The following is a 25,590-nucleotide window of genomic DNA, read 5'->3' on the forward strand; positions in this document are numbered from 1 at the left end:
TAGAAAATCAAACAGCTTCTGTTACATGAAAATTTTTACTACTCAATGAACTCATTCATTTTCATGTTTTTTTTTGCAAAAGTTCAGAAACTATTCATTCTTTCTGAACTCTGATGTAGTCCAATGTTTGGTGTCAGCAGTAACTTAGAATAAACTGGCAATTTTTTGTTATTTTCTACTATTTTTCTTGCTCAAGTTACATAGTGTTTACCTAATCGTATAAGCTTCGAGCAATCAAATTTAAAAGATGGAGTCGAAGACAATCTTTGATTGAAGCACATTGCATAAAAATAATACAACTCGTTGAAACTGATCAACCCTATGTTGCTTTCGCACTTTGTTTTCTCAGCAGTTGTTCTTTCCTGAAAAATCAATAACAATTTTTTTTATGAGATTAGCAGTTTCTATCAATATATTTAGAAAGTTTTTCTGTTTGCTTACATTCCGTTTTCCTTTCATCGCAGATATCATTATGAGAAAATGATCGTGAGCAATTTTTGTAATTTAGTCTATTTCCTGTAAAGAAAATGGTGAAAGAAAGCTTCTATGTTTTAAAAAACTTCAGTAATCTTGGCATTTGTTCATTTTTTTGTTTATTAAAAAACTTCCCAGCCGTTCTCTACGTTCAGAATTGATATAACCCAATGCCTCAATAAGGCAATAAATTTTTTCAAAAGTTTATTATAGCATTTTACTGTTTGGTTCTATCGTTTTCTTCAACATCACAACTGAGCTTTTAATTGAGAAAAAATTGAGTTTTACAAAAACTTTAATTAAATACGTGTAAATTTGACAATTTTACATTTTCTATCGTCTTTACGAAAGTGTTATAAAATTTTTTGAGATTTTGAAGCATGGCGGAATTGAATTTGATTTTGATTTTCAGTTCAAATGATGAAACTGACAGATATTCTACGACTTGTAAAAAGCCCTTTTGCTTTGAAGATACTTACCAAAAATTTTTATTAAATGATGTCACGGCTTAATTGCGCTTCAAATGATGCTAAACAACCGCCTTTCTAAGTGTGAGATCTTGAAAGCAGTGATTTGTGATATTTCTGAGATCCACAGGGATCCTAACTGAATTGAGTTGAGCTGAGAGTTCCGCAAGCAGTCGCTTTTCGTTTTTGTTTCAGTCCCTTTACATACTTTTTTTTCACCTTGAATTTCAGCTGCCTTTATTTCTTACTCTCCCTTCGAAGGGTCACTTCTTTTCGGACACATTTGTCTTTTTCTAATACCGCAATTTACAATAATGCCTCAAATGTAATAAAAAGTAATGTGCACGCGACGCAGAATACTGATCAAAACCTCAGGAATCTTAAACCTGCGTGAAAGCAAGTTAAACAAGTTTTAAACTCATAAACCAGTAAAGCCTTAAACTTAAACCCGTAACTTTTAAACCAGTTATCACATTATATGGGTTGGCGAGAAAGAAAATGATTTTGAAAACTGTGGAAGGTTTATAATTCCCAAATAACACAAAAAAAGACTATTGATGAGAAAAGCGTTAAGTCGTCCGAAGCCTCTTTGCTCAAGCGTTTTCCTAAACACGCCCGTGCTCAACCGAAATCTTTTCTGAAGGAACAAATTGAGGAGATCATAAGGAAAACCTCCAATGCTCAGAAATGGAAATCGATATTTGCTTCAATTATTCGTTTTCTTTGCCATTCTAAAATTTTTAGAAGGAAACACTCAGCCTGAGCTCAGTCATAAGTTAGTAAATTGTAGCGACAGAATTTGTCTTCTCAACAGTTCCTTTTTTCTGTATAACGAAAAATTACTCATGTCTGAGGGTAGCATTTACAATAATTAAGTATAGATAGCTTTAACGTTTCGTTACATCTTGTTTCCTCATTCTCGCTATCATTACTTTGAGCAATTGATTGTGAGCTTTTATAGAGCTTTGAGGCCGTAAAATTTTGAATTTTATTTTCATTGAATTAGTAAAGAGAGAATTTCTATGAACTGAAAAAGTTCAGCAATCTTTGATTACGATCAATTTTCCAGCCGTTCCCTAATTTCGGATTCAATAAAAACCCAGTTCTTCAATTCAGCAGTAATTTTTTTTAGAATTTTACTGTTTGGTTCTGATTAGAAATTGATTGTGAGCTTTTTTTGTAATTTAGTCTATTTCCTGTAAAGAAAATGGTGGAAGAAAGCTTCTATGTTTTAAAAAACTTCAGTAATCCTGGCTTTTGTTCAATTTTTTGTTTACTAAAAATCTCCCAGCCGTTCTCTACTTTCAGAATTGATATAACCCAATGCTTCACTTCAGCAATAATTTTTTTCAAAAGTTCTTTGTAGCCTTTTACTGTTTGGTTCTATCATTTTCTTCAACATCACATCTGAGCTTTTAATTGAGAAAAAATTGAGTTTTATAAAAACTCTATCTAAAAACGTGTAAATTTGACAATTTTGTACTTTCTATCGTCTTTAAGAAAAAATCATAAAATTTTTTTGAGTTTTTGAAGCATGGCTGAATTGAATTTGATTTTGATTTTCAGTTCAACTGATGAAATTGACAGATATTCGACGACTTGTAAAAAGCCCTTTTGCTTTGAAGATATTTATCAAAAAAATATTAAAATATGATGTCACGGCTTGATTGTGCTTCAATTGATGCTAAACAACCGCCTTTCTACGTGAGAGAACTTGACAGCAGTGGTTTGTGATATTTTTGAGATCCACAGGGATCCTAACTGAATTGAGTTGAGCTGAGAGTTCCGCAAGCAGTCGCTTTTGGTTTTTGTTTCAGTCCCTTTACATACTTTTTTTCTACCGTTTCCTCTTTTCTACCTTGAATTTCAGCTGCCTTTATTTCTTACTCTACCTTCGAAGGGCCACTTCTTTTCGGACACGTTTGTCCTTTTTTTAATACCGCAATTTACAATAATGCCTCCAAATGTAAAAGAAGTAATGTGTACGCGACGCAGAATACTGATCAAAACCTCAGGAATCTTAAACCAGTGTGAAAGCAAGTTAAACAAGTTTTAAACTCATAAACCAGTAAAGCCTTAAACTTAAACCTCTAAACTTTTAAATCAGTTATCACATTATATGGGTTGGCGAGAAAGAAAATGATTTTGAAAAATGTGGAAGGTTTAAAATTCCCGAATAACACAAAAAAAGATTATTGATGAGAAGTCGTCCGAAGCCCCTTTCCTCAAGCGTTTTCCTAAAAACGCTCGTGCTCAACTGAAATCTTTTCTGAAGGAACAAATTGAGGAGATCATAAGGAAACCCTCCAATGCTCAGAAATGGAAATCGATATTTGCTTCAATTATGCGTTTTCTTTGCCATTCTAAAATTTTTAGAAGAAAGTACTCAGCCTGAGCTCAGTCATAAGTCAGGAAATTGGAGCGACAGAATTTATGTTCTCAACAGTTCCTTTTTTCTGTATAACGAAAAATTCCTCATGTCTGAGAGTACCATTTACAATAATTAAATATAGATAGCTTTAACGTTTCCTTACCTCTTGTTTCCTCATTCTCGGTATCATTTCTATGAGCAATTGATCGTGAGCTTTTATAGAGCTTTGAGGCCGTAAAATTTTGAATTTTATTTTCATTGAATTAGTAAAGGGAGAATTTCTATGAGTTGAAAAATTTCATCAATCTTTGAGTAAGTTCAATTTCCCAGCCGTTCTCTAATTTCAGCGTTTTACTTCTTGGTTCTATCATTTCATACAACAACACAACCATGCTTTTAATTGAGAGAAAATTGAATTGTATAAAAACCTAAATTGAAATTGTTTAAATTGGATAAGTTTATCAATTCTTTCATCTCTCCGAGAGTTTTGAAGTTTTTTTGAGTTTTTGAAGCTCGTCAGAATTGAAATTTGCTTTTATTTTTAATTGAAGGGTTAAAGCCGACAGATATTCTACAACTTGTAAAAAGCCCTATTGTTTTGATGATTTTTTGAACAATTTTTTTTTTGATATTATGATGTCACGGCACAATTGCGCTTAAATTGATGCTAAAAGCCGTCTTTCTACTTGATAGGACCTAAAAGCAGTGGTTTTTGTAATTTCTGCGATCCACAGGGATCCTATTTGAATTTAGTCGAGCTCACAATTGCGCATGCAGTCGGCTTTTGGTTTTTGTTTCAGTCCCTCTACATCCTATTTTTCTAGCGTTTACTCTTTTCTACCTTGTATTTCAGCTGCCTTTCTTTGTGACGCTCTCTTTTACGGGCCGCTTCCGTTCAGCCACGTTTGGCTTTTTCGCAATACCCCAATTTACAATAATGTCCCCATATCTAAAGAAGAAATATGAACTCGAAGCAAAAAACTGATCAAAACCTCAGGACTGTTAAACTAGTGTAAAAGCTGTTATCACATTATTGGGTTTGGCTAAAATGGAAATGATTGTGAAAATGAAGAAGCCTGAAAAATCCTAAATAACGAGAAAAATCTTGTTGATGAGTTCAACGGCTCAATTAATAGCTCGAGCCTCGATCAAAAAAAATCGTCAAGTCGTCCGAAGCGCGTTTGCTCAAGCGTGTTCCTAAAAACGATCGTGCTCAACTGGCGTCTTTTCTGACGGAACAAATTGAGGCGATAATAACGAAACTATCCAATGCTTAGAAAGGGAAGTTGATCTTTGCGTCAATTATGCGTTTTATTTGCCAACCTAAAATTTTTAAAAGAAAATAACTTGCATGATCTCAGTCAAAAGTCAGAAAATTGGAGCTAATTAACAGATTTTGCTTTTGAAATTTAACTTCTGAACAGTTGCTCTTTCTCTGGATAACAAAATTTCCTTATATCTGAGAGTAGCATTCACAATAAATAAATTTAGATAGCTTTAACGTTTCCTTACATCCCAGTTCCTTTTTCTCGCTAACATTACTATGAGAAAATGATTGTGAGCTTTTATAGAGCTTTGAGACCTTAAAATTTTGTTTTTTAATTTCAATGAGTTAGTAATAGAGAGAACTTCCGTATATTGAAAAATTTCAGCAAGCCATTAGAACGATCATTTTTCCAGCCGATCCCAATTTCAGAACTAATAAAATCCAGTTCTCTAATTCAGCAGTATTTTTTTAAAATTTTTATTGTAACATTTTAATGTTTGGTTCTATCCTTTTCTTCAGCAACACAACTGAGCCTTTAATAGAGAAAAAAGTGAATTGTATAAACAACTGAAATAAAAACGTTTAAATTGGACAAGTTTACTTTTTTGTCTCTACGAGAGTATCATAAAAATTTTTTGAGTTTTTGTAGCACGTCAGAACTGAAATTGTTTTTGGTTTTCAATTGAAGTGTTGACACTGACCGATGTTCTACAATTTGTAGAAAACCCTATAGTTTTGATCATTTTTGTATTAACTTTTTTGATATTATGATGTCACGGCACAATTGAGCTGAATTTGATGCTAAACAACAGTCTTTCTACCCGAGAGGACATAAAAACAGTGGTTTTTGATATTTCTGAGATCCAGAGGATTCCTGACTGAATCGAGTCGAGCTGAAAATTGCGCAAGCAGTCGTTTTTCGTTTTTGTTTCAGTCCCTTTTTATCCTTTTTTACTACGGTTTTCTCTTTTCTACCTTGTATTTCAGCTGCTTTTCTTTCTTATGCTCCCTTCGACGGGCAATTTCTGTTTCGATACGTTTTCCATTTTACCAATAGCCAACTTTACAATAATAACCCCAAAAATGAAAAAAGAGATATGCACGCGACGCAGAAAACTGATCAAAACCTCAGGATTCTTAAACCAGTGTGAAAGCAAGTCAACCAGTTAAACCTTAAACTTGAACCTGTAAACTCTTAAGCCAGTTATCACATTATATGGGTTGGCGAATATGAAAATGATTGTCAAGAATGTGGAAGGTTTAAAAAACGAAATAACGAAAAAAAAGCTTGCTGATGAGAAAATCATTAAGACGTCCGAAGCGACTTTGCTCAAGCGTGTTTCTAAAAAAGCTTGTGTCAATTGGCGTCTTTTCTGATGGAATGTATTGAGGAGATCATTATGAAACCCTCCAATGCTCAGAAATGGAAATCGATATTTGCTTCAATTATGCGTTTTCTTTGCCATTCTAAAATTTTTAGAAGAAAGTACTCAGCCTGAGCTCAGTCATCTTTGCGTCAATTATGCGTTTTCTTTCCCAACCTGAAATTTTTAGGAGAAAACAACTGGCATGAGCTCAGTCAAAAATCAAAAAATTGGAGCTAATAAACGGAATTTTGCTTTTGAAATTTAACTTCTGAACAGTTCTTCTTTCTCTGGATAACAAAATTTCCTTATATCTGGCTTTAACGTTTCCTTACATCCCAGTTCCTTTTTCTCGCTAACATTACTATGAGCAACTGATTATGAGTTCCTCTTTTTCAAAAATTACTTTATGTCTGCGAGTAACATTTACAATAATTAAGTTTAGATAGCTTTAACGTTTACTTACATCCCATTCTCTTTTTCTCGCTATCGTTAATATGAGCAATTAATTGTGAGCTTTTGCAGAGCTTTGAGAGCGTAAAATTTTGAATTTTAATTTTAAGGAAATAGTAAAAGAGTGAACTTCTATGAACTGAAAAATTTCAGCAATCTTTGAATACGATCAATTTTCCAGCCGTTCCCTAATTTCAGATTCAATAAAACCCAGTTCTTCAATTCAGCATTAATTTTTTTAGAATTTTACTGTTTGGTTCTGATGAGAAATTAATCGTGAGCAATTTTTGTAATTTAGCATATTTCCTGTAAAGAGAATGGTGATAGAAAGCTTCTATGTTTTAAAAAACTTCAGTAATCCTGGCATGTGTTCAATTTTTTGATTATTAAAAAACCTCCCAGCCATTCAGAATTGATATAACACAGTGCTTCAATTAAGCAGTAAGTTTTTTAGAAGTTTATTGTAGCATTTTACTGTTTCGTTCTATCGTTATCTTCAACAATACAAATGAGTCTTTAATTTTAAAAAATGATTGGTATAAAAGCCTAAATTAAAAACGAGTAAATTGGACAAGTTTATCTTTTCTTTCGTCTCTACGAGAGTCTCATAAAAAGTTTTTGAATTGTTGAAGCACGTCGGATTCGAAATTGATTTTGATTTTCAATTGAAGTGTTGAAGCTGACAGATATTCTCCTATTTGTAAAACGCTCTATTGCTTTGATGATTTTTGTAACAATTTTTTGTGATGTCAGGGCAAATTGCGCTTAAATTGATGCTAAACCACCTTTCTGCCTGAGTTGACTTAAAAGCCGTGTTTTTTGGGTTTATCTGCGATCCACAGGGATCCTAATTGAGTTGAGGTGAGCTAAAAATTGCGTAAGAAGTCGATTTTTGGTTTTTGTTTCAGTCCCTCTACACCCTTTACATCCTATTTTTCTAGCGTTTTCTCTATTCTACGTAGCATATCAGCTGGTTTTCTTCATGAAGCTTCCTTTGACGGGCCATTGCTGTTCGTGCACGTTTGACCTTTTCCCAATTCCTCACTTTACAATAATGCCCCCGAACTAGAAAAAAAATTTTGCACGCAACGCATAAAACTGATCGATACCTCAGGACTCTTAAACTAGTGTAAAATCTTTTATCACATTATCTGGATTGACTAAAATAAAAAATGATTGTGAAAAAGTGAAAGGCTTAGAAATCCAAAACAACGAGAAAAAGCATGTTGGTGAGTTCAACGGCTCATGTAATAGCTTAAACCTCGATAAAAGAAATCGTTAATTCGTTCAAAGTTTTTTTTGCTCAAGCGTGTTTCTAAAAACGCTCGTGCTCAACTGGCGGCTTTTCTGATGGAACAATTTGAAGAGATCACAATGAAACCCTCCAATGCTCAGAAATGGAATTTGATCTTTGCGTCAATTATGCGTTTTCTTTGCCGTTCTAAAATTTTAAGAAGAAAACAAGTAGCCTGAGCTTAGTCATAAGTCAAAAAACTGGAACTAATCAACGGGATTTTGCTTTTGAAGTTTATATTCTCAACAGTTCTTCTTTTTTGGATGACGAAAATTTCCTTTTGTCTGATAGTGTTTCCTTACCTCCCGTTTCCTTTTTCTCGCTAACATTACTAGCAATGTAAAAGTGAGCTATTAGGGAATTTTGAGACCGTAAAATTTTGACTTTTAACTTCCATGAATTCGTAAAAGAAAAAACTTCTGTGGATTGAAAAATTTCAACAAACTTTTAATGCATTCAATTTCTGGTTTCCTTGAAACTTGTTCAAACTGTTCTCCATCATCAGATTTCGTTAATTAGATGTTTGATTTCAGCAGTGATTTTTATTAAAAAAGGACGCATTTTTTTGTTTGTTTTTCAAATTTTTGTCATCATAACTACTGTGCGCTTAATTAGGAAAGTCTTGAAACTCTTAAGAACATCTGAGTTAACGTATAATAAACTCAAATATAATCGAAAGCGAACTGCAATTGAACATTTTTATGTCTAGATCTTTTTTACCATTCCCTGAATTACTTCAGTCTGAAGTTTTGTTGAACAAAAGTTTTCTTAATTGTTTTTTTTTTCAAACTTTGGTTGTTTCCAGTCCTTGATTTGATCAATTACTTGAATTTGCTTCTGATTTATACTATTTTGTTGTGCTACAATTTCTTCATCTCTGAAAGTTTTATGAGAGTGTCCTTTAAAAATTTAAATTACTGAAGGAGGTCGTAATTGAAAACAGTTTTGTCTTTCAATAAACTTAGTTGAGAGCAACTTTATGACTTGTGAAAAAACATATGAATTTGAAAAAATAAATAGAAAAATTCTTTCATATGTTTTGATGGCACGGCACAGAGGAAATTAAAATAGACGGCAAAACAACCGCGTTTCCACCTGAGAGGAGTTGAAAGCAGCTACTTTTGACTTTGGAGACCCACAGATATCATATTATTCGAATTGACTAGACATGAGAACTGCGGATCATTCTTTTTTGAATAAATTCTTATCTCTTTTCTTAAAAATCCCTTGTTTCTACCTTGTTTTTGTTTCTTAGCTGCGAGGCCTTCGACGGTTCTTTTGTCATGGCAGATTTTACTTTTTTTTACCCCACTTTACAATAATGCCACCTAGAATTAAATAGTTACACTTGCAACGAAGAAAAATTTTCAAATCTTCAGTGATCTTTTGCGGGATGCAAAGTGGTTGTTTGAATTTCTGTTATCAAATTATCTGCTTTGGTTAAACTCAAAATGATTGTAAAAATTTGTAATGTCTAAGTGTCCGCAATACATAAAATAAGGGTTTGCATTGATTTAAAACGCTCAAGTAACAGCTTGAGCCTTGATAAAATTTTTATATCTTCCAAGGCGCGTTTTTTCAAGCATGTTCCCAAAAATTCTGTTCATTTGACAAGTTGTCTAAAGGCCAGAACTTACGATATTATAACGGAACCCTCCAACGTCCAAAAATGGATTTTAACGTTTTTCGACATTTATTTGCTGTCTATGCCAACCTAAAAAAATCGAAAGACTTGAGCCATGTCATAAGTCAGAGGATCAACACTGTAACCGTCCCCATACGACTGAGGGACAATTTTATATCGATTGTAAAATAAATGATATTGAACAATGTTCGAAATTGACTTCAGCGATACTTGACAAAGAGCAACAAGGGGCCGGCATCTGTTTGGCCTGCACTGACAATAAATTTGCCTCTAAAACGCCAGCAAAAACAAACATCTGCCTGAGAAGCACACAGAGCTCTTTTATATAAATTCTCCTCCTCTGCTATTTCAGAACATTTTTTTCAAACCCAGTCGCGATGTTGTTAAATGGATAATAAATTTTCCAACGGCTCGAGAGCTAAACCTTAATGCCTATAGGCCTCCCCCGGCTCTGAAAAATTTGTCTATAAATTTAGAGGCATCAATTGATTACAACTATTCATAAGCCGCCTATGGTCATCCAAGTTTCATGCTTCGAGATGCAATGATTTCATTGTAGGGATGGACTCAACAGGGGTTCCAAAAGCGACTCTATAGCTTGACAACAAAATGGTGGTACTCGTTAACGAACTGAAGTCAAAACTGAGCACGTGGTGGTTTGACGACTGCAATATGGCAGATGATTAAAAATCTGTACCAAAAGATTTCAACCGATTCTGAATTTTTGAGGAAAAACTTGGCTCGACTCTTAACGTTGGAGAAAATCTTTGGTATATCCCTGGAGAGCCAAATGAGGCTGAAAACGTAACGCACCCAACCAATTTTGAAAAAAATGCCCCGCAATAACCATTAGAGCAGATGATGATTTTGTAGTCTTAGGAGCCCCAATAGGATACAACATTATGCGTTCTCTGCCTTTTAAAAAGTTAGAGATTTGCAAAAGTGACAGGAAATCCGGAGCAAATGAATTTGTATGGTGAATTTGTTATCCGCCAAAATTCTTTGAGAATTTAAAAATTTTTCAGCTTCCACGGAACAAGCCGTTTGTTTCTTGGAAAAAGATTTGTTGAAATACGAATTAGGAAATACGTTGCAATTTTGAAATCAGTGCTGAACTGAATAACTAATGTAAAAATGTGGGTTGAAATGCATTTTTCCAAGCAGTTTTGCCCTCCTCAAGGGTTGAACTTCGGGTTTCATCAGCCCAAAAACTTGTTCCTGCCAATTTATGAGCTTGAGTGGACGCAAATGGGACTGTTAAGAAAATCTCCAGTGCAGTTTCAGGCAGGGCTTAGACAGTTTAGTGGACACAGTTGATAAAACAAAGTCTGAAGAGTAACCTGACAACAAGAGCAAAAAATGTTTGATGCGAAAAATAAACTCGTGACCTCGTTTTCAGTTTTTGTTGTGATACATTTAAACAGCAACGTTTAACAGCAGCGTTAAAAGTTTGCTTCGAAATGTTTATTAGTAATTTTTTATTCAACCGGTTTCCTTCTGGGAGCCAGGGACTTTATACTTCACAATTGTGCATGTTGTAAAATGATATTCAAACGGGTTGCGCTCTTTGTTGTCTTAGGAGAGAAGCGCAATGATCTCGCCTCTCTAACTTCAGCTATTTCATTAAGCAAACACGTGTCTCAGTTTGTATATCCTCAGTGCCAGAACTTAGTCGTCTGTTGAAAAGAAAAAGCAAGAGACGCAAAGCGCGTACACTGGTACCATGGAAGACTCGTAATCAGTTTTGTGAAGAGTTGTCTAGTGGAATCGCGTGCCCTTGTTCAACTGGGGAATGCATTGGGCGCAGACACAAGCGCAACAATTGCGGAGAACGGCATAAAAAGCAACGAAAAATAGAGAACTGAGAAAGACTATTTGTTTTACAAGAGTAAAAAATTTGTTTACAAAGAGTACTTGGTAGTGTAATAGGTTTTAAGAATGCAGAAAAGAAATTTGTAGAAAGATCACTAAAACAGCAGTAATCGTTGTCAAAAAAAGCAGGCCGCTCATGCCATTGTTTCACATCAAAATGTTTGTAAATCGTCCAATTCATCGGTTCAGCATAAACTGACCTTCTTAGCACGTACAATACCCAATATTGGAGACCTTTTAAAAGAATGTGAGATGTCAAGCAACGCTGAGCTATTACCTTATTTATTACAGAATCCTGCGTAAAATCAAAATTACAGCACTATCTTCTCGTTGCCGATAAGGAACGGCGGCCTGAACATCCTAAAACCCGAAGACTGCTTTAAGGAATATGGACGATCAGTTCAACTGTCAAGTCCCTTATCCCTATCTTTGCCCAAAGCCGAACTAAGGCAACAGCATATCATACAAGAAACGAAAAATGAAAAAGATTTTGCCATCAATTTAAAAAGGACAAAACTTTTGACCAAACTGAATAAGAACGACATTCGCTCTTTCGAGTTAGCCAGTGAAAAGGGAGCATCAAGCTGGTTGAACGCTATGCCATTGAAACGATATCACTTTGACCTAAAAAAAGCGATTTTCGTGATGGCATTGCCCTTCGCTATGACTGAGACCCAGCGAAGATACCATCACTATGCGCATGCAAGGAGAACTTCACTGATGCGCATGCCCTCCACTGTCCGAAAGGGGGATACACGCACATTGGACAACAGTTTCAGCGATTCCATTGCGAACATGTTAACTGATATCTGTCATGATGTCGATATCGAACCTCTTCTTCAGCCGTTGCAAGGGGAAAACTTTGCTTTTAAGTCAACGACAACTGATGATGATGCAAAATTAGTTATCAAGGCCAACGGATTTTGAGAATCGACATTCAACAAATTCTTTTTTGACGTTAAAATTTTCCCGCTGGCAAAAAATAGCCCTGAAAGCAGTAGCGAAGCCTACAAGTATCATGAATCTAGCAAAAATAACAAGTATGAACAAAGAATATCTGAGGTTGAGAAAGCAACACTTCGTCCGCTTGTATTCGCATGCACTGGTGCAGCTGGCCCATCAGCTTCAAAAGCACTGAAACAACTGGCATCAAAGCCCTCTGCGTGAAAAAAAGAGTATCATATCTAAGGGAATAAACCAGCTTAGTTTTGCTCTCGTGAGGATTTCCATCCTCTGCATTCGTGGCTCTTAGGCGACGCGAAATTGTTGATGCTTCAATGGGAGCTGTGGCTGAAGAAGGGAGAATGTCTGTTTGAAACATCTACTTTCGTCGTTTGTTGTTTGTTTTTTAAAGCTATCTGTCTTTTTTTTACTTTCTCAGCTGATGTTTATATGCATATACAAGTAGTAAGGTGTCTTACTGGGCACGCAACGGGGGGGGGGACATTTGGGTGTTACTGTGTTCGCAACGGGGGGGACACGAAAAATTTTTTCGAAAAGTTGATAGCTTTTGGCGTTCTCCACCGCTCTTGGAGAACGCCAAAAGCTATCAACTTTTCGAAAAAATTTTTCGTGTCCCCCCCCCCGTTGCGAACACAGTAACACCCAAATGTCCCCCCCGTTGCGTGCCCAGTAATACACAATTTTGGTATTTTTCTTGAAATCTTGATGTTTTTGATGGGAATGTTTTGTATTAAGAGGGTTGTTGGGAAGTAGCAGTTATGTAATGTTTGTCATCGTCAACCCAGGTGAGCCTCATCATTTAAAAAATTTTAAAAAAATGAAAATCTGAAAAATTGATGAATTTTGAAGTGATAAAATTTTGTGTAATATTTTTAGCATCGGTTTCCAGATCTCAAAGACAATCGGCTCTGAACGTGAGCGCCTCCCCCCCCAGGTTCAGCGGTTCAGGGAACTAATTGGAGAAATATAATGAATATATATTTAATTGATTTATGAAAAGTTTAATTTCTTTGAAAAGCAATTTGCTTTTTCAAACTGGAGAGTAACAATTACACCTTCCACCTGGAGTTCAGATGACTGATGTGTGTTACTGCCCAAGGAAGATGCGTGGTTCCAGCTTGTAGCTTTTTAGGCTTAAGCTGAGATTCCATACATCTTCCGGGTGGAGGCCCAGAGTGAGGGGTAATTGAAGATAGTAGAAACACTATCTTCAATTACCCCCCACCCAGTCTCCAGCCTTACCACATTCGCAGAGAGGTGGTAAAGTCTAACAAGAGACTAAGGGAGAGTTTTTTGTTCTGTTGAGCAAATGTTTTCAGTAGAGTGAGAACATTTTAGTATCAGACATGTTTTCTTACTCATTAATATAGTTCAATTTTTTCTGAAACAGAAACTGAATCCGTGGAAAAAAACATTCATTTCAAAAAATGACTCCGTCTGAAGCTGTTGAAGCTGTAGATAGTTTGAAAAAGATTGGTGATTGGTGTATCAAACAAGATGATAGCTCTTCAAAACAATTTTTGAGAATTAAATTATTTCATGACAGAAATTTTCACTTAAAAACGGTTGTACTGAGCCGGTGGAAAAGCACAGTCAGCTTACTCTCTTCAGAATGTGTTCGAGTTCGAATGGAGAAGTTTTACTGCGTTGAAATTTTTCGACTAACATTTGAATTAGTTCAGAGTCTTTGTGGAGCAGACGGAGTTTTTATTGGTCAGCATTGCTTGGAAAATACAGAAATTGTTCAGGGTAGGAGATACGATTGCTACTAAGAGTTCAAAACAATTTGCACGGAACTAGGTGTTGAGAGGAAGACTGTTTTAAGTATCAACAAGAAATTTACTTCCAAAAATACTGGCTTCATTTAACAATTTATCAAAAAGCACGCGGCCGGTGGCAATACTACGGTTATTTTTACTTCTATTGGAATGAAATTCACCGAATACAACAATTGCTCAGAGACGGTGTGTAATGTTGTTTACCAAACCTGTTATAACAACAAATGACCTGGAAGTCATTCACAAAACATTTTTATCATTACAAAAAATTTATCCTGACAACTCTGTAAGACGCAACTATTTTTTAGCAGCGTGTTCCTTGTTCAACGGATCAACAGACTTTGATTTTGACATTGCTATGAAACTTCGACCTTATGGAGGTTTGATTGGAATAGATAATTCATCAATGGATCGTTTTCTGAAAGATTCGAAAATATTGAGACTGCATGCTATTCTACATGATGCAGCCGGATACATTCAAGAGTACTACAAACAAGGACCGGGCTATGCTTACATGTTACCATGTGACATTAACAGCCCTTTTGCAGGGCATATTACAGGAATTGCTTTTTGTTGGTATACAAAATTGTTCAAACCTATCACTTTTCATTTGTTAGAATGTTGAGAGAGCGAGCAGTTGTTATTGACTGTGAAACATTTCGTTATTCAAAACAAAATTTTATTGTGAAGGAATTGGCAATTTGTACAGAAGAGTATATAGATTGCATTCTTTTTCTTCCTCCTAGCTCATTCAATTCATTGCCTCCAGCTGAGCAGCGTGCATTTAATTGGCTCACCAAGTATCTTCATGGTCTACATTGGGAACATGGTGTCTACCCGTATATTTATCTTACACAAATTTTACAAAGCGTGAAACTGAGAAACCCGAAAGCTGTATACTATGTCAAAGGAAAAGAAAAGTCAGAGTTCTTGGCAAACCTGCTCGACTGTAAAGTCATTAACTTGGATCTGATTGGTTGTCCAAAATTTGATGCCAGAGGCAACAACTCAAAGATTGTAAACATTTGTGAAAACCATTACCCTAGCAGGATAGCTGGCAAACTCCTGAATCATTGTGCTCAGCGAAAAGTTAATTTCTTCTTTAATTGGTTGAAAGAACAAGCTAATGATGAACAACCAGAGCGGTTACAACTTTTGGAAACAACATCAGATTACGAATCAAAATCCATCGAAGTTGGAAACACTGATGTCTCCAAATTTAGCTATCTCAACTTGGATAACAACATCGGGTCAAGTTCTGACATCAGTGATTAAATACGAGAAAGTCAGTTTCAAAAACCAGACATTGCAGCACAAGCAGGAAATCGTATTATCTCAAGAAGAGTTAGTACACTTTGCAACATTTCTGCCCATACTTGATCAATTCATATTCTTCCATCAGACTAGAGGAAATCATCATGGAGCACAGCCAACAACTTGTAACAGACAGCAGCAGCTGCAGTACGACTATCAGTGCTACCAACAATATAATCAACAACAACCAATTCAACAACCGCAGCACCAACAACACGAACCAATTCAACAGCAACAGCAGCACCATCAACACAGCGGCAGCAACAACAGCAACAATTGCAACCAGAACGCTCGTCTAAAGAAACTCAGTCCGCCCAAGTTAATACTGGTTCCAAAACAACCAATTGGAAAAATCATGGAACCATGTAGCTCTTCCTTGCCTTCAGCTCTAATATCATTTCTTTCAACGGAAGAAATTCAAAGCATTATTCATTACGAGAAAACAAACTGTTTACCTGCATGTTTCGTCTGTCGTCTAGTGGAAACCGAAGAAGACTTGAGAACTGGTTTTGTTCGTTATCAAATCTTTTATGAAGAAAAGTAAACTTTTGTAAATTATTATAAACTTTTATAAAAATTGAAATGGATCAAGACAATGCAATTGATGAAATTGACTCTTCGCATGTTGTTCAAGATTTTGTATATGACAGTAATGAGAGCGAAAGAAGTTCGTGGAAATTCTGTAATAATATTAACCTGCCCCGGTCAGAGGTTGTGTTCTTTGTTCAAATGTTTTTCATATTCTCGCTGATGACACTTTGTATAATCAAACTAGCTTTCTCTTCTTCTACCTGTGAAGAGACATCAGTATGGATATCTATTCTGTCAAGTCTAGTCGGTTACATTTTACCCAACCCCAGATTATGAACAAAATTATTTCAACAAAAGACAGGGTTTTCATGGCTGTTGTAGGACCTTCTGGCTCTGGGAAAACGCAATTGATATTCAATATGTTACTCCGGGGAACTTTTCAGCCACGCTTTTCAAAAGTTGTGTTTTGCTATAAAGACTTTCAACCCCAGTTTCCTCTTATGAAGAAACAATTGTCCATTCAATTCCTACGTTTTCAAAATTTTGACTTTCTCGCAGACTTAGAAGACTGTCTGCTGATCTTTGATGACTCATGCAAAGAAATTTACAGCGACAAAACATTTTTAAAGCTGGCAACTGCTGGTAGACATAAAAACATAGATACCATTTATGTAAAACACAATTTGTTCCAGCAAAGTAGATGGTCGCGAACAATTGACTTGAATACCACTCATATCATTTTGTTCAAGTCCCCTCGTGATGTTCAACAAGTTGATTACTTGGGAAGACAATTGAATCTCGCAAAATTCCTTCGTCATTGTTATCAGTTGTCTACAAAAGAAGCGTTCGGTCACTTTTTAATAGACCTGAATCCCAAAACATCAGAAACTTTAAGATTTTGTTCCAATATTACCGGCCCTGGACCCTCAATATTTTACCTACCAGCTCCACAACCCGATGAAATACCCTTGAGCAATGAGAGAGACAAAACTTTATATGCTAAAACGTTTGAATCAGTTAACAAGGTCACAGCTGAGGAAAACTTTGAGATCGAAACGTAACAATAGAGTGTTAGTTTTAACAACTGAATGTTTATATAATATGGTTAAAGGTGTAGTACCTGTTAGGATTAAAAAATCGAAAAGTATGAAAAAATTTCAAAAATTATCCTACGGAAGTCCAATACAGCAGAAAGGAGGAGAGCAGTATTTCTTTCTAAGCTGGGTTTCAAATTAGTGCAACAAGTTATCTTCTTCTGTTACAATTACCTTACAAATTAAAAAATGTCAATAAACAGTACAGCAGAAGAGTTTATTCTGATTCCAAAAAAACGGTACCTGAGAATGCAACAAAAAGATGAGTCGTATGTTGGCAGAATTTTGAATGATCCAAATGTAAGACACAAGAACCATCAGCTGTCATTTCTAAAGCGTTTACAAACACGAAAGCAGAGTTCAGACACAGTTAATCTTGGCTTAGAAAGTGAACCTGAGCAGTCAGCAGAGGAATCTGTTGAAACTGTGCCAGATGAAAAGCAGAGCTCAGGACAGTACGAAAAATACTTTTTGGTTTATCAATTCTCGAAGGGCATAAACTAGATAGAGTTCGAAATATACTCGAAATTGTTAAAAATTCTGATGAAATTACAATTGATGAAATCAGCGGCAACTTTGTTTTGACATCGCTTGGCGACACAGGTTTGAAGGCAACAACATTTTTGTACAACATTCAACAACCAACAAAGAGAATAGATAAAAACTTGACTCCCTATGAGAACATTTTGAATGCTATTGACATTGAAGAGGAGATGGTAATTAATAAATACGCAAAAGCTGTAGTCAGGCGAAAACTTGAAAGAACTCAATTGAGGTCAGAAAACGAAAAACCTTCAACTTCCACGCGAAGTGAAACAAATACAATATCACTTGAAAATGAGTCCAAATTTAAGACCCAGGACGATGAAGAAGAAGATGAATTCAACGACGCCAAAGATAACCTCTTCACCTCACCAACCACCAGAGGAATCAAGCAATGGTTTACGTTCAAATAAAACGTCAAAAGTTGTAGCGCCTGACGAAAGAATGAAAAAATTATACAGAAAGGGTCCGGCAGCATACGGCAGTGTAAAAAGTCTTCAAAAGGCATCGAAACTCCCAGAAAAGACAGTTGAAAATTTCATACACACACAAAACGCTTATACCAAACACAAAACTTACCGTAAAAAATTTCCTCGATTAAAGGTCAAAGTGTTTGATCTGAATGAGATCTGGTCTCTGGATCTGGCCCACGTTGACAAACTTGCAAAGTACAATGGAGACGTAAATTACTTACTGGTTGCTGTCGATTGCTTATCTCGATATTTACGTGTACAACCAATGAAGTCAAAGTATGCTACAACATGTATGGAAGCATTCAAAAAAATGATAAAAGTGAAGCAACCAAAGAAGGTCTGGGTTGATCAAGGAACAGAATTCAAAGGCTCGTTCAAAAATCTATGTGAGAAAAAAGGAATAGAACTCTACACAACTCACAGCGAAAAAAATCGGCATTTGCTGAGTGAAATATCAGATCATTGAAAAACATAATCTACAGATACCTCGAGGACAAATGGACATACTCTTATATAACAAAGCTACAAGATTTTGTGAACACTATTAATGGTCGTACTAACAGGGTTACCAAAATGGCTCCTAACAAGATAACAAAAAGAAATGTGCCGTATTTACGCTCTCTCACAACAGATGCATCATATTGCATGAAAAAACAACCTAAATATAGTGTTGGAGATTTTGTGAGGATTTCGAAAGCAGATACAACGTTTCGAAAAGGTTATAAGCAAACATTTACCGATGAGTTGTTTGAAATAATAGACATTCCAACTAAAAACCCACCAATTTACAGTTTATTAGACAAAAACGCTGAACCAATTTTGGGGAAATTTTACGAAGCGGAGTTGAATAAGGTTGTCGTGAAGAATTAATACGACAACGAAACAAAATTCTAGTTATCATACGATTCTGACAATGAGTCGAAGAGATTTTGGAGAAGGCGAACTCACAGTTCATCTTGTTTCGTCTGCTTCTATGGGTGTTTTCACAGACAACACGCTAGCAAACTTTAAAAATTTGTTTAGTGAAGAAATCATTCTTGAAGGTGACTGGCGCGTGGCACTGAGTGAAGTAATTTTTCCTGCGTTTGTTTATAATGTTGTCGACACAGAGGTAAGAGTGTATAGAAAAAAAGAGAAACTAGAAAACCGAACAAACAGTGAATTTACTGTTAGTAAACCGTACATTGGAGAAAGAGGAAGTGTTTTGAAAGGGGCCTACGAAAATGTTGAAGAATTGATTCAACAGCTCAATAATCAGTTGAAGCTGGAAATGAAAGCAAAAGTTAACAAAGTAACTGGTCATGTCAACATAACATTCAAAAACAAAGAAGAGGGAATAACGTTCCCCACGCCGCAAATTCCCAGTCTGCTCGGCTTTAAAGGATCTCAAGACGGAGGGACAGGTTTCCACATTGGCTTCAAGTCAAAGCCTCATCTGCAGTTGACAAATAATCTAAATGAACACGACTCAGATTACCCTTTTGACCTCTCGGCTCGAATTGAACTCATGTTTATTTACCTCGATATCATCGATTACCAACACGTGGGACACTCAAAAGCTCCTTTGTTGAGAATCATTGACACAAAAAGACGATTGAAAAACGGTAACATTGGCATTGTTGAGCCCAGTCACAGAATAGTATTCAGTAATTTGGATTACAAAAAGTTGTTAACAAAAAGTATTCAGTGTGTTGCAGTTCAACTCCGCAGTGAAACAGGTAACTTAGTCCCATTTGCAGGGACCGGAAAAGTTATTCTGACCTTACACTTTAAAAAATTCTACCCATAGTTTTTGTATGGAGGCATACTACGCGCAACAAGCAGTATCGCCTTATTTTTCGGGACACTATAGACAACGAGGAAGTGGTTTCGGTGCTCTTGCTGCTGGAATTGGGAGAGCAGCCCTACCTATTGCCAGGAAATTTGTGCTACCTGCTGTTAAACGTATTGGAAAAGAGTTATTACTTCAGGCTGCTCCCGAGTTAATTGAGGTAGCTAGCAAGCGCAAAACACCCAAACAAGCGCTCAAAAGCACCGTCAAGAAAACTGTACGGAAACAAGTTGGAGGTTCAATGGGAGCTTACCGCGCAAGAAGGCGAAAATCAGTTCAAAAAAGAGTCAAAAGACCATATGGGAGTGGAAAAAAAGCACGGTTTTCAAAAGTAAGTAGAAGAAAAAACAATTCTCCTACAAAAGTACCAACGTCAAACATTTCACGGAAAAACCAGGTCACGCGCAGTCGCTCTGATTTTTTCTCAAATGTGAACAATGATTGCTAACTTGTTACCATCCGAGGCAACACACACAACTCTAGATCTTTTCGAGAAACCACCGCTTCTGGTTACTTTCGAGAACGCTTTCACACAAAAAATTGGACCATCTTTCTCGCCCGATGGCCCAGTCTTAGAATTTGAGGTATTGGGTGATCGAAACAACTTTATTGACCTTCAGAAAATTGTTTTGGAGATCAAATGTAAAATTACCCAAGCAAATGATGCTGACCTACGAGCAGGAACTGAAGCCGCCAATAGAGATACCCCATATTTTGTGAACAATACCCTTCACTCCCTCTTCTCTGAATGCACTGTTTCGGCTAATGGTATTAAAATTTCTAACACAAATGGTAATTATGCACACAAGGGATTCATTGAAACTGAATTTTCTCATGGAGACAGTGCTAAAAACACTTGGTTGGTCTGTCAAGGATATTATTACGAAGACGAACCTCAGAAAGTTGACGGCGCCGATACCCGTGCAACAGATGTTGGTGAGCGTAAGGCACTGGTTTCACAGTCAGTTGAAGCCACTTTTATTGGTAAGCCGGCTTGTGACATTTTAACATGTGATAAACATCTTCTGAGTGGTGTAACTCTACGATTTTCTTTCCGAAGGAGCTCCAATGAATTTGTAACCATAGCAGAAGCAGCAGCTAAACATTATAAAGTTAAAATAGTACAAGCCAACTTATACGTTAGAAAAATGACAATTACTGATAATGTTCTGGGAGCACTTGAAAAACAGCTAATGAAGACACCTGCTGTGTATGGTTTCACAGAAGTTCTACCTCGAACGTTTCTGGCTACAACAGGTGTTCAAAGTTGGCGTCAAGAGGATGTATTTTCGAAAGAACCAGTACGCCGTATGATAATTGCAATGACAACTAATCAAGCTTACCTGGGTACAAACAGGACAAACCCCTTTCATTACCGAGCTTTCAATTTATCCGAAGTCACTATATACCGTAACGGTTTACCTATTGTAGGCACTCCTATTTCAACAACATAGCGTAAACGAATTTACTACAACACAATTGAAGCCTTGGATTTTCTACAGAAGGGCACAGGACATGGTATTCCTCTTGGAGATTATGATAATCATTTCATTATGGCTTTTGATCTTACATCTACTCAGGAAGCTTCTCACGATTTCATTCATGCAGAACTAACCAACTGTTCAATATCAGTTGATCTCACATTCTCCCGAGCACTAGGTGACAATGTAGAAATTCTTCTATTAGGAGAACGCAACTCTACGTTTTATATTACTTCGGACCGTAAAGTAACAAAAAATGCTCTGGTAATTTACCCAGGACATGGATAGTTTTGAAATTTTAAACTTTGTGCGAAAATGTTGCCATCTCAAGCATAAATTTTTGGGTGTCTTTGCAGCTGACAACTTTCCTGGACTCAAACCAGAGAGTTTCATTATTGTTAATGCATCCGAATCGTCAGAACCAGGAACGCATTGGCTTTTATTATGCAGACGCCAAAACAACGTGTACTTTGCCGACCCCCTGGGATACTCTCTCGAAAACTATCAAGAAGTTTTCAAGCGATTGTGTCAAATGTATTTACAAATTATTGAAGTATTCAAATCACAACCTATTCAACCCATAGACTCTGTTCTTTGTGGTCTTTATTGTATTTATATAGCTCATATTTTGTTCGATTCTAAATTTTCATCATTGATTTTCATGAATGACAATGATTTAATGCGATTTAGTAAACACATGTTGTAATTTAACTTTTGAAAATTTACCACTCTTTTCCAAAGTTACAAGAGGTAAAACATCCAAGGAAAATTTTAATTGAAGTTAGTAACAGTACTATCCATAGAAAATTGGAATCTGTAGTCATCAATCTTGAAGTCAAACTCTCCATAACCACTTTGTAATATGTCTAAAATTCTACTTAAAACTGCACCATGAGGAGAATTATAAAGAACATTTGTTATACGGTTGATAGTAACAAAAGGCAATAAGTTAGTTTGAGTCTGTTGAGTCCGTTTGCAGTTCCATTGGACACAAACTTGTGGTAATTTCTTCTTGGAACGCCGGCACGGTGTTTCCAGGCTGTGATGACTATTGTATAAAACCGCTGCAGTCAATTTATCCATTATGGGTCCCACTGCAACGTGATCTTCCACATTTGAAATGAGTTCTTTAAAACATGTAAAAAGGCATGGAACGTTGAAGAGTTTTGACGTCAATGACTTTCGGTCTTCGGCTGAAATTTTTTCAATTTCAATCAGCATGTGATAGTGAAATTGACTGTCAAAATTAAATCCATTTTTAAAGGTGCATGTGTTATCCCTTGAGTGCTTTGAATAAGCATAACTAACTTCCTTGTTTGTTGGAGAGAATAAGAATTCGGGCAACGTATTAGAAATACAAAACTTGAAGGACTTTTAAAATTTTCTGAAAAATTCTGGAGACTGTTCATACATAGCTTCAACCATATTGCGATAATTGGAAAACGAATAGCAATTCTCTGAACACGATCTCACTTTATGTTTCAGTTTTCAGTAGGTGACAAATTTTCTTTCTCCTCATCTGACTGAATCGTTCTCTTTTTCAATCTTCCTGAGGATTTTCGCGCAGTACTTTTTCTTTGCTCTTCATCTGGTTCCTTGAATTTCTGATGAAACTGATGGTTTTTCGGGTTTTTCGACAACAAACGCTTTATTTTGTCAATTTTACTGCTAAGTTTTTGAAACTCTGATAGAGACAAAGATATTCGTTGACTAAAACTCATATCGCCAACTTCATTGCGCTTGTATAATGTCAAGAACACGTATGTACCAGTATTATCATAAGTTTTCACATAAGCCCTTACAGTTCGTTTGTCGCTCTCACAAATCGATAAAGAATAGTCAGAATAAGCACAATCTTTTTCAATTGCCGATGTCATAGCTTAACTAAACGTTATCAATACAACCTACTTCAATAGTCTAAATTTAGGAAATGAATCATTTTCTTTGCTGTGATTCATTTGCTGCTATGTTTGCTCTTAGACAAGCTCGTAAAACCCTGCATACATGTAAAAGTTCTCGGATCACAAATACACCTATACACACACACACACTCACACACACACACACACACACACACACACTCACATATACACAAACAACTGTTCTTCAAATACATGTACTAGACACCACACCCTGTAAACGTCTCTGTTTAGCCAAAGGCTAGTCCAATTGAGTATTGTGCTACTTACAAGTTCAAACTTGTTCAATTCTAAATATTTGTTCGTTTTACTAGACAAAAATGGTATTCTCAGTAATGATTCTACAAAAAACAGGCTTTTTTCACCACAGATACCTATTTCTAGAAAATTATCAACGTCGGTGTGCGGCCGTCATTGAACAAAATCGCGAAAACAGTCAGTGGGTGAGCATTAATAAGATTATGCTACCAAAATACGTCTACGATCACTTGTTCCTCTTTTTATCAGAAACCAGATCCTCTCTCGGAAATCTTGCACCGATCGACCTTATTCCAGGACTTGAAAGAGAATTTATTTCAGACCCCTCCTCTCTCGATAGCTCAACTTTGAAATCACTGTATGAAATGGATTGTTCAACCGTCCCCTTTTATGATAATCAGGAAGGGACAATTCGTGACTTACATCAGTTAGATTCAATTTATGGAATAAAAAACCTAGAAAAAGCAGATGATTTATTACAACAAGGAGTCTCAAGCTCGTGTGAGAAAAACTCAGTCGATGATTCTCAAAGAATTATGGACATCGTTAGTCCAACGTCACCCTCCCTTTTCGATAATTGTACGCAAAAGACTCCCCAATTTAAACGTTTACAAAGCATGTCAACCATTGCTGACAGTTATGAAGAGAGTACTATAGATATTCCGATGCAACGTCTGTCACCACTCAATGAAGAAACACCTCCAATTACTTATGCCCCGGCCAAAAAAAGTTGAAGCGAAGTGATAGAGTCCTGTTCTACGAAGATGATGCAGGCAAAAAACGAAAACTCTAATCAAAACTATAATTAAAACTTGAATTAACACTGTTTGTGTGTCTGTGTGTTGCATTAAATTATTTTATGCATGAAAATAAAAACAAATTCAATTGATTTTTTTTGCTTCATCTCCTACTCTATTAAGGATTTCGAGACTTGTAGTTTTTTAAGTTAATGTATCGAACAACAAACTGATTGATTTCACTATAGTCAGAGTTTTAAAAGTACTGTAGAGGAGTCGAAATGAAATGTTTCTAATTCAATATATTGTGTTATCTAAAAGACAAGCATAAAGGTTATTATTTGGTATAAGGAAAATCTGGGTTAGTAAAAAAAGCAATTAGTTAGAAACAAACTAACATAGTCAGGATCGACCACAGGTCGAAGCAAGATGACCCCATCTACCACATCTGAGGCATAGCGGGCGGCCGGCACTCTGCATTTGAAGTACCTCCACTAGCCTCGCACTCTGCCATCCTTGGAATTCGATGGCAGCGGCAAGACGATTTTGAGAAGCAATAAGCCTCTCCATCTGATCGCCCTGCCCAATACCGTTCGAATTCCCATTCTCTCCGCCCACTGGAGTCTGTGTTGCAGCATCTCCACGTCTGCGATACGCAGCAACACCTGTTGTGCTCCAGCGGGACGGACTTCCCTCTGATGAGGACATCTGAAATAAATAAAGTTTTCAAACATAATGTCTTTTAGTTTTTAACTTAGTGCAGTTCTATGTTGTCCTATACTATTCAAGTTAGAATCATACCAAAAATTGTTTGTGAGTAATAAATGAGTAATCAATGCCTTGAGACCAAAAACATTATATCAACAAACACTTAGTTATATTTTCCTAACATTCAACCGCACCGAAATAACTTTACACTCCTTCAGATCTAATATAAACAAACACTTTATTCATGGTATGTATTCAATTAGGTGTGTATAGTTGTATGCGTATGTTAAGTAATAACAAATTATCAGTGACTTGTATAAACTTTTGTCTCAGGAAACTACGGGAACTGGAATTAGAAACTCAATTCTTAGTCACTTATTCCGCGAGCAAAATCCCACACAAAAATTTTAACTTCAAGTAAACAAACACATATCCAGGAGCTATTGTAATAATAATAATAATAATAATAATAATAATAATAATAATAATAATAATAATAATAATAATAATAATAATAATAATAATAATAATAATAATAATAATAATAATCAGAAGTTGATCACAAAAACTCTGAATTTCTCAGCAATCAGTTGGTCTTTCTCTTTCTTGTCGAAGAACACAGAAAACAAAATCACAACAAAATGACTCTCCCTTGTCCTCATTGCAATCGAGAACTCTCTGATAAAAGAAGTGTGCGAAGACATCTATATTTGATTCACAAAATTGAGCCGGAGCGTCCTACTCTAATTTGTA

At 36.0% G+C, this 25,590-nt stretch overlaps 1 protein-coding gene across 1 annotated transcript; it reads left to right on the forward strand.

Moving 5' to 3' along the window:
• Positions 1–20,171: 20,171 nt before the first annotated feature.
• On the forward strand, positions 20,172–21,188 carry LOC142337960 (uncharacterized protein F54H12.2-like). The gene has a single exon (XM_075387593.1). The coding sequence runs from the start codon at positions 20,172–20,174 to the stop codon at positions 21,186–21,188; it is 1,017 nt and encodes a 338-aa protein (XP_075243708.1).
• Positions 21,189–25,590: the final 4,402 nt, after the last annotated feature.

The sequence above is a fragment of the Convolutriloba macropyga genome, chromosome 4 (assembly GCF_964194025.1).
Source record: "Convolutriloba macropyga chromosome 4, txConMacr16.3, whole genome shotgun sequence".
Lineage (NCBI taxonomy): Eukaryota > Metazoa > Xenacoelomorpha > Acoela > Convolutidae > Convolutriloba > Convolutriloba macropyga.

Excerpts from the sequence above, each read along its gene's own strand:
- LOC142337960 (XM_075387593.1), top strand. The coding sequence starts at position 20,172 with ATGATTGCTAACTTGTTACCATCCGAGGCAACACACACAACTCTAGAT.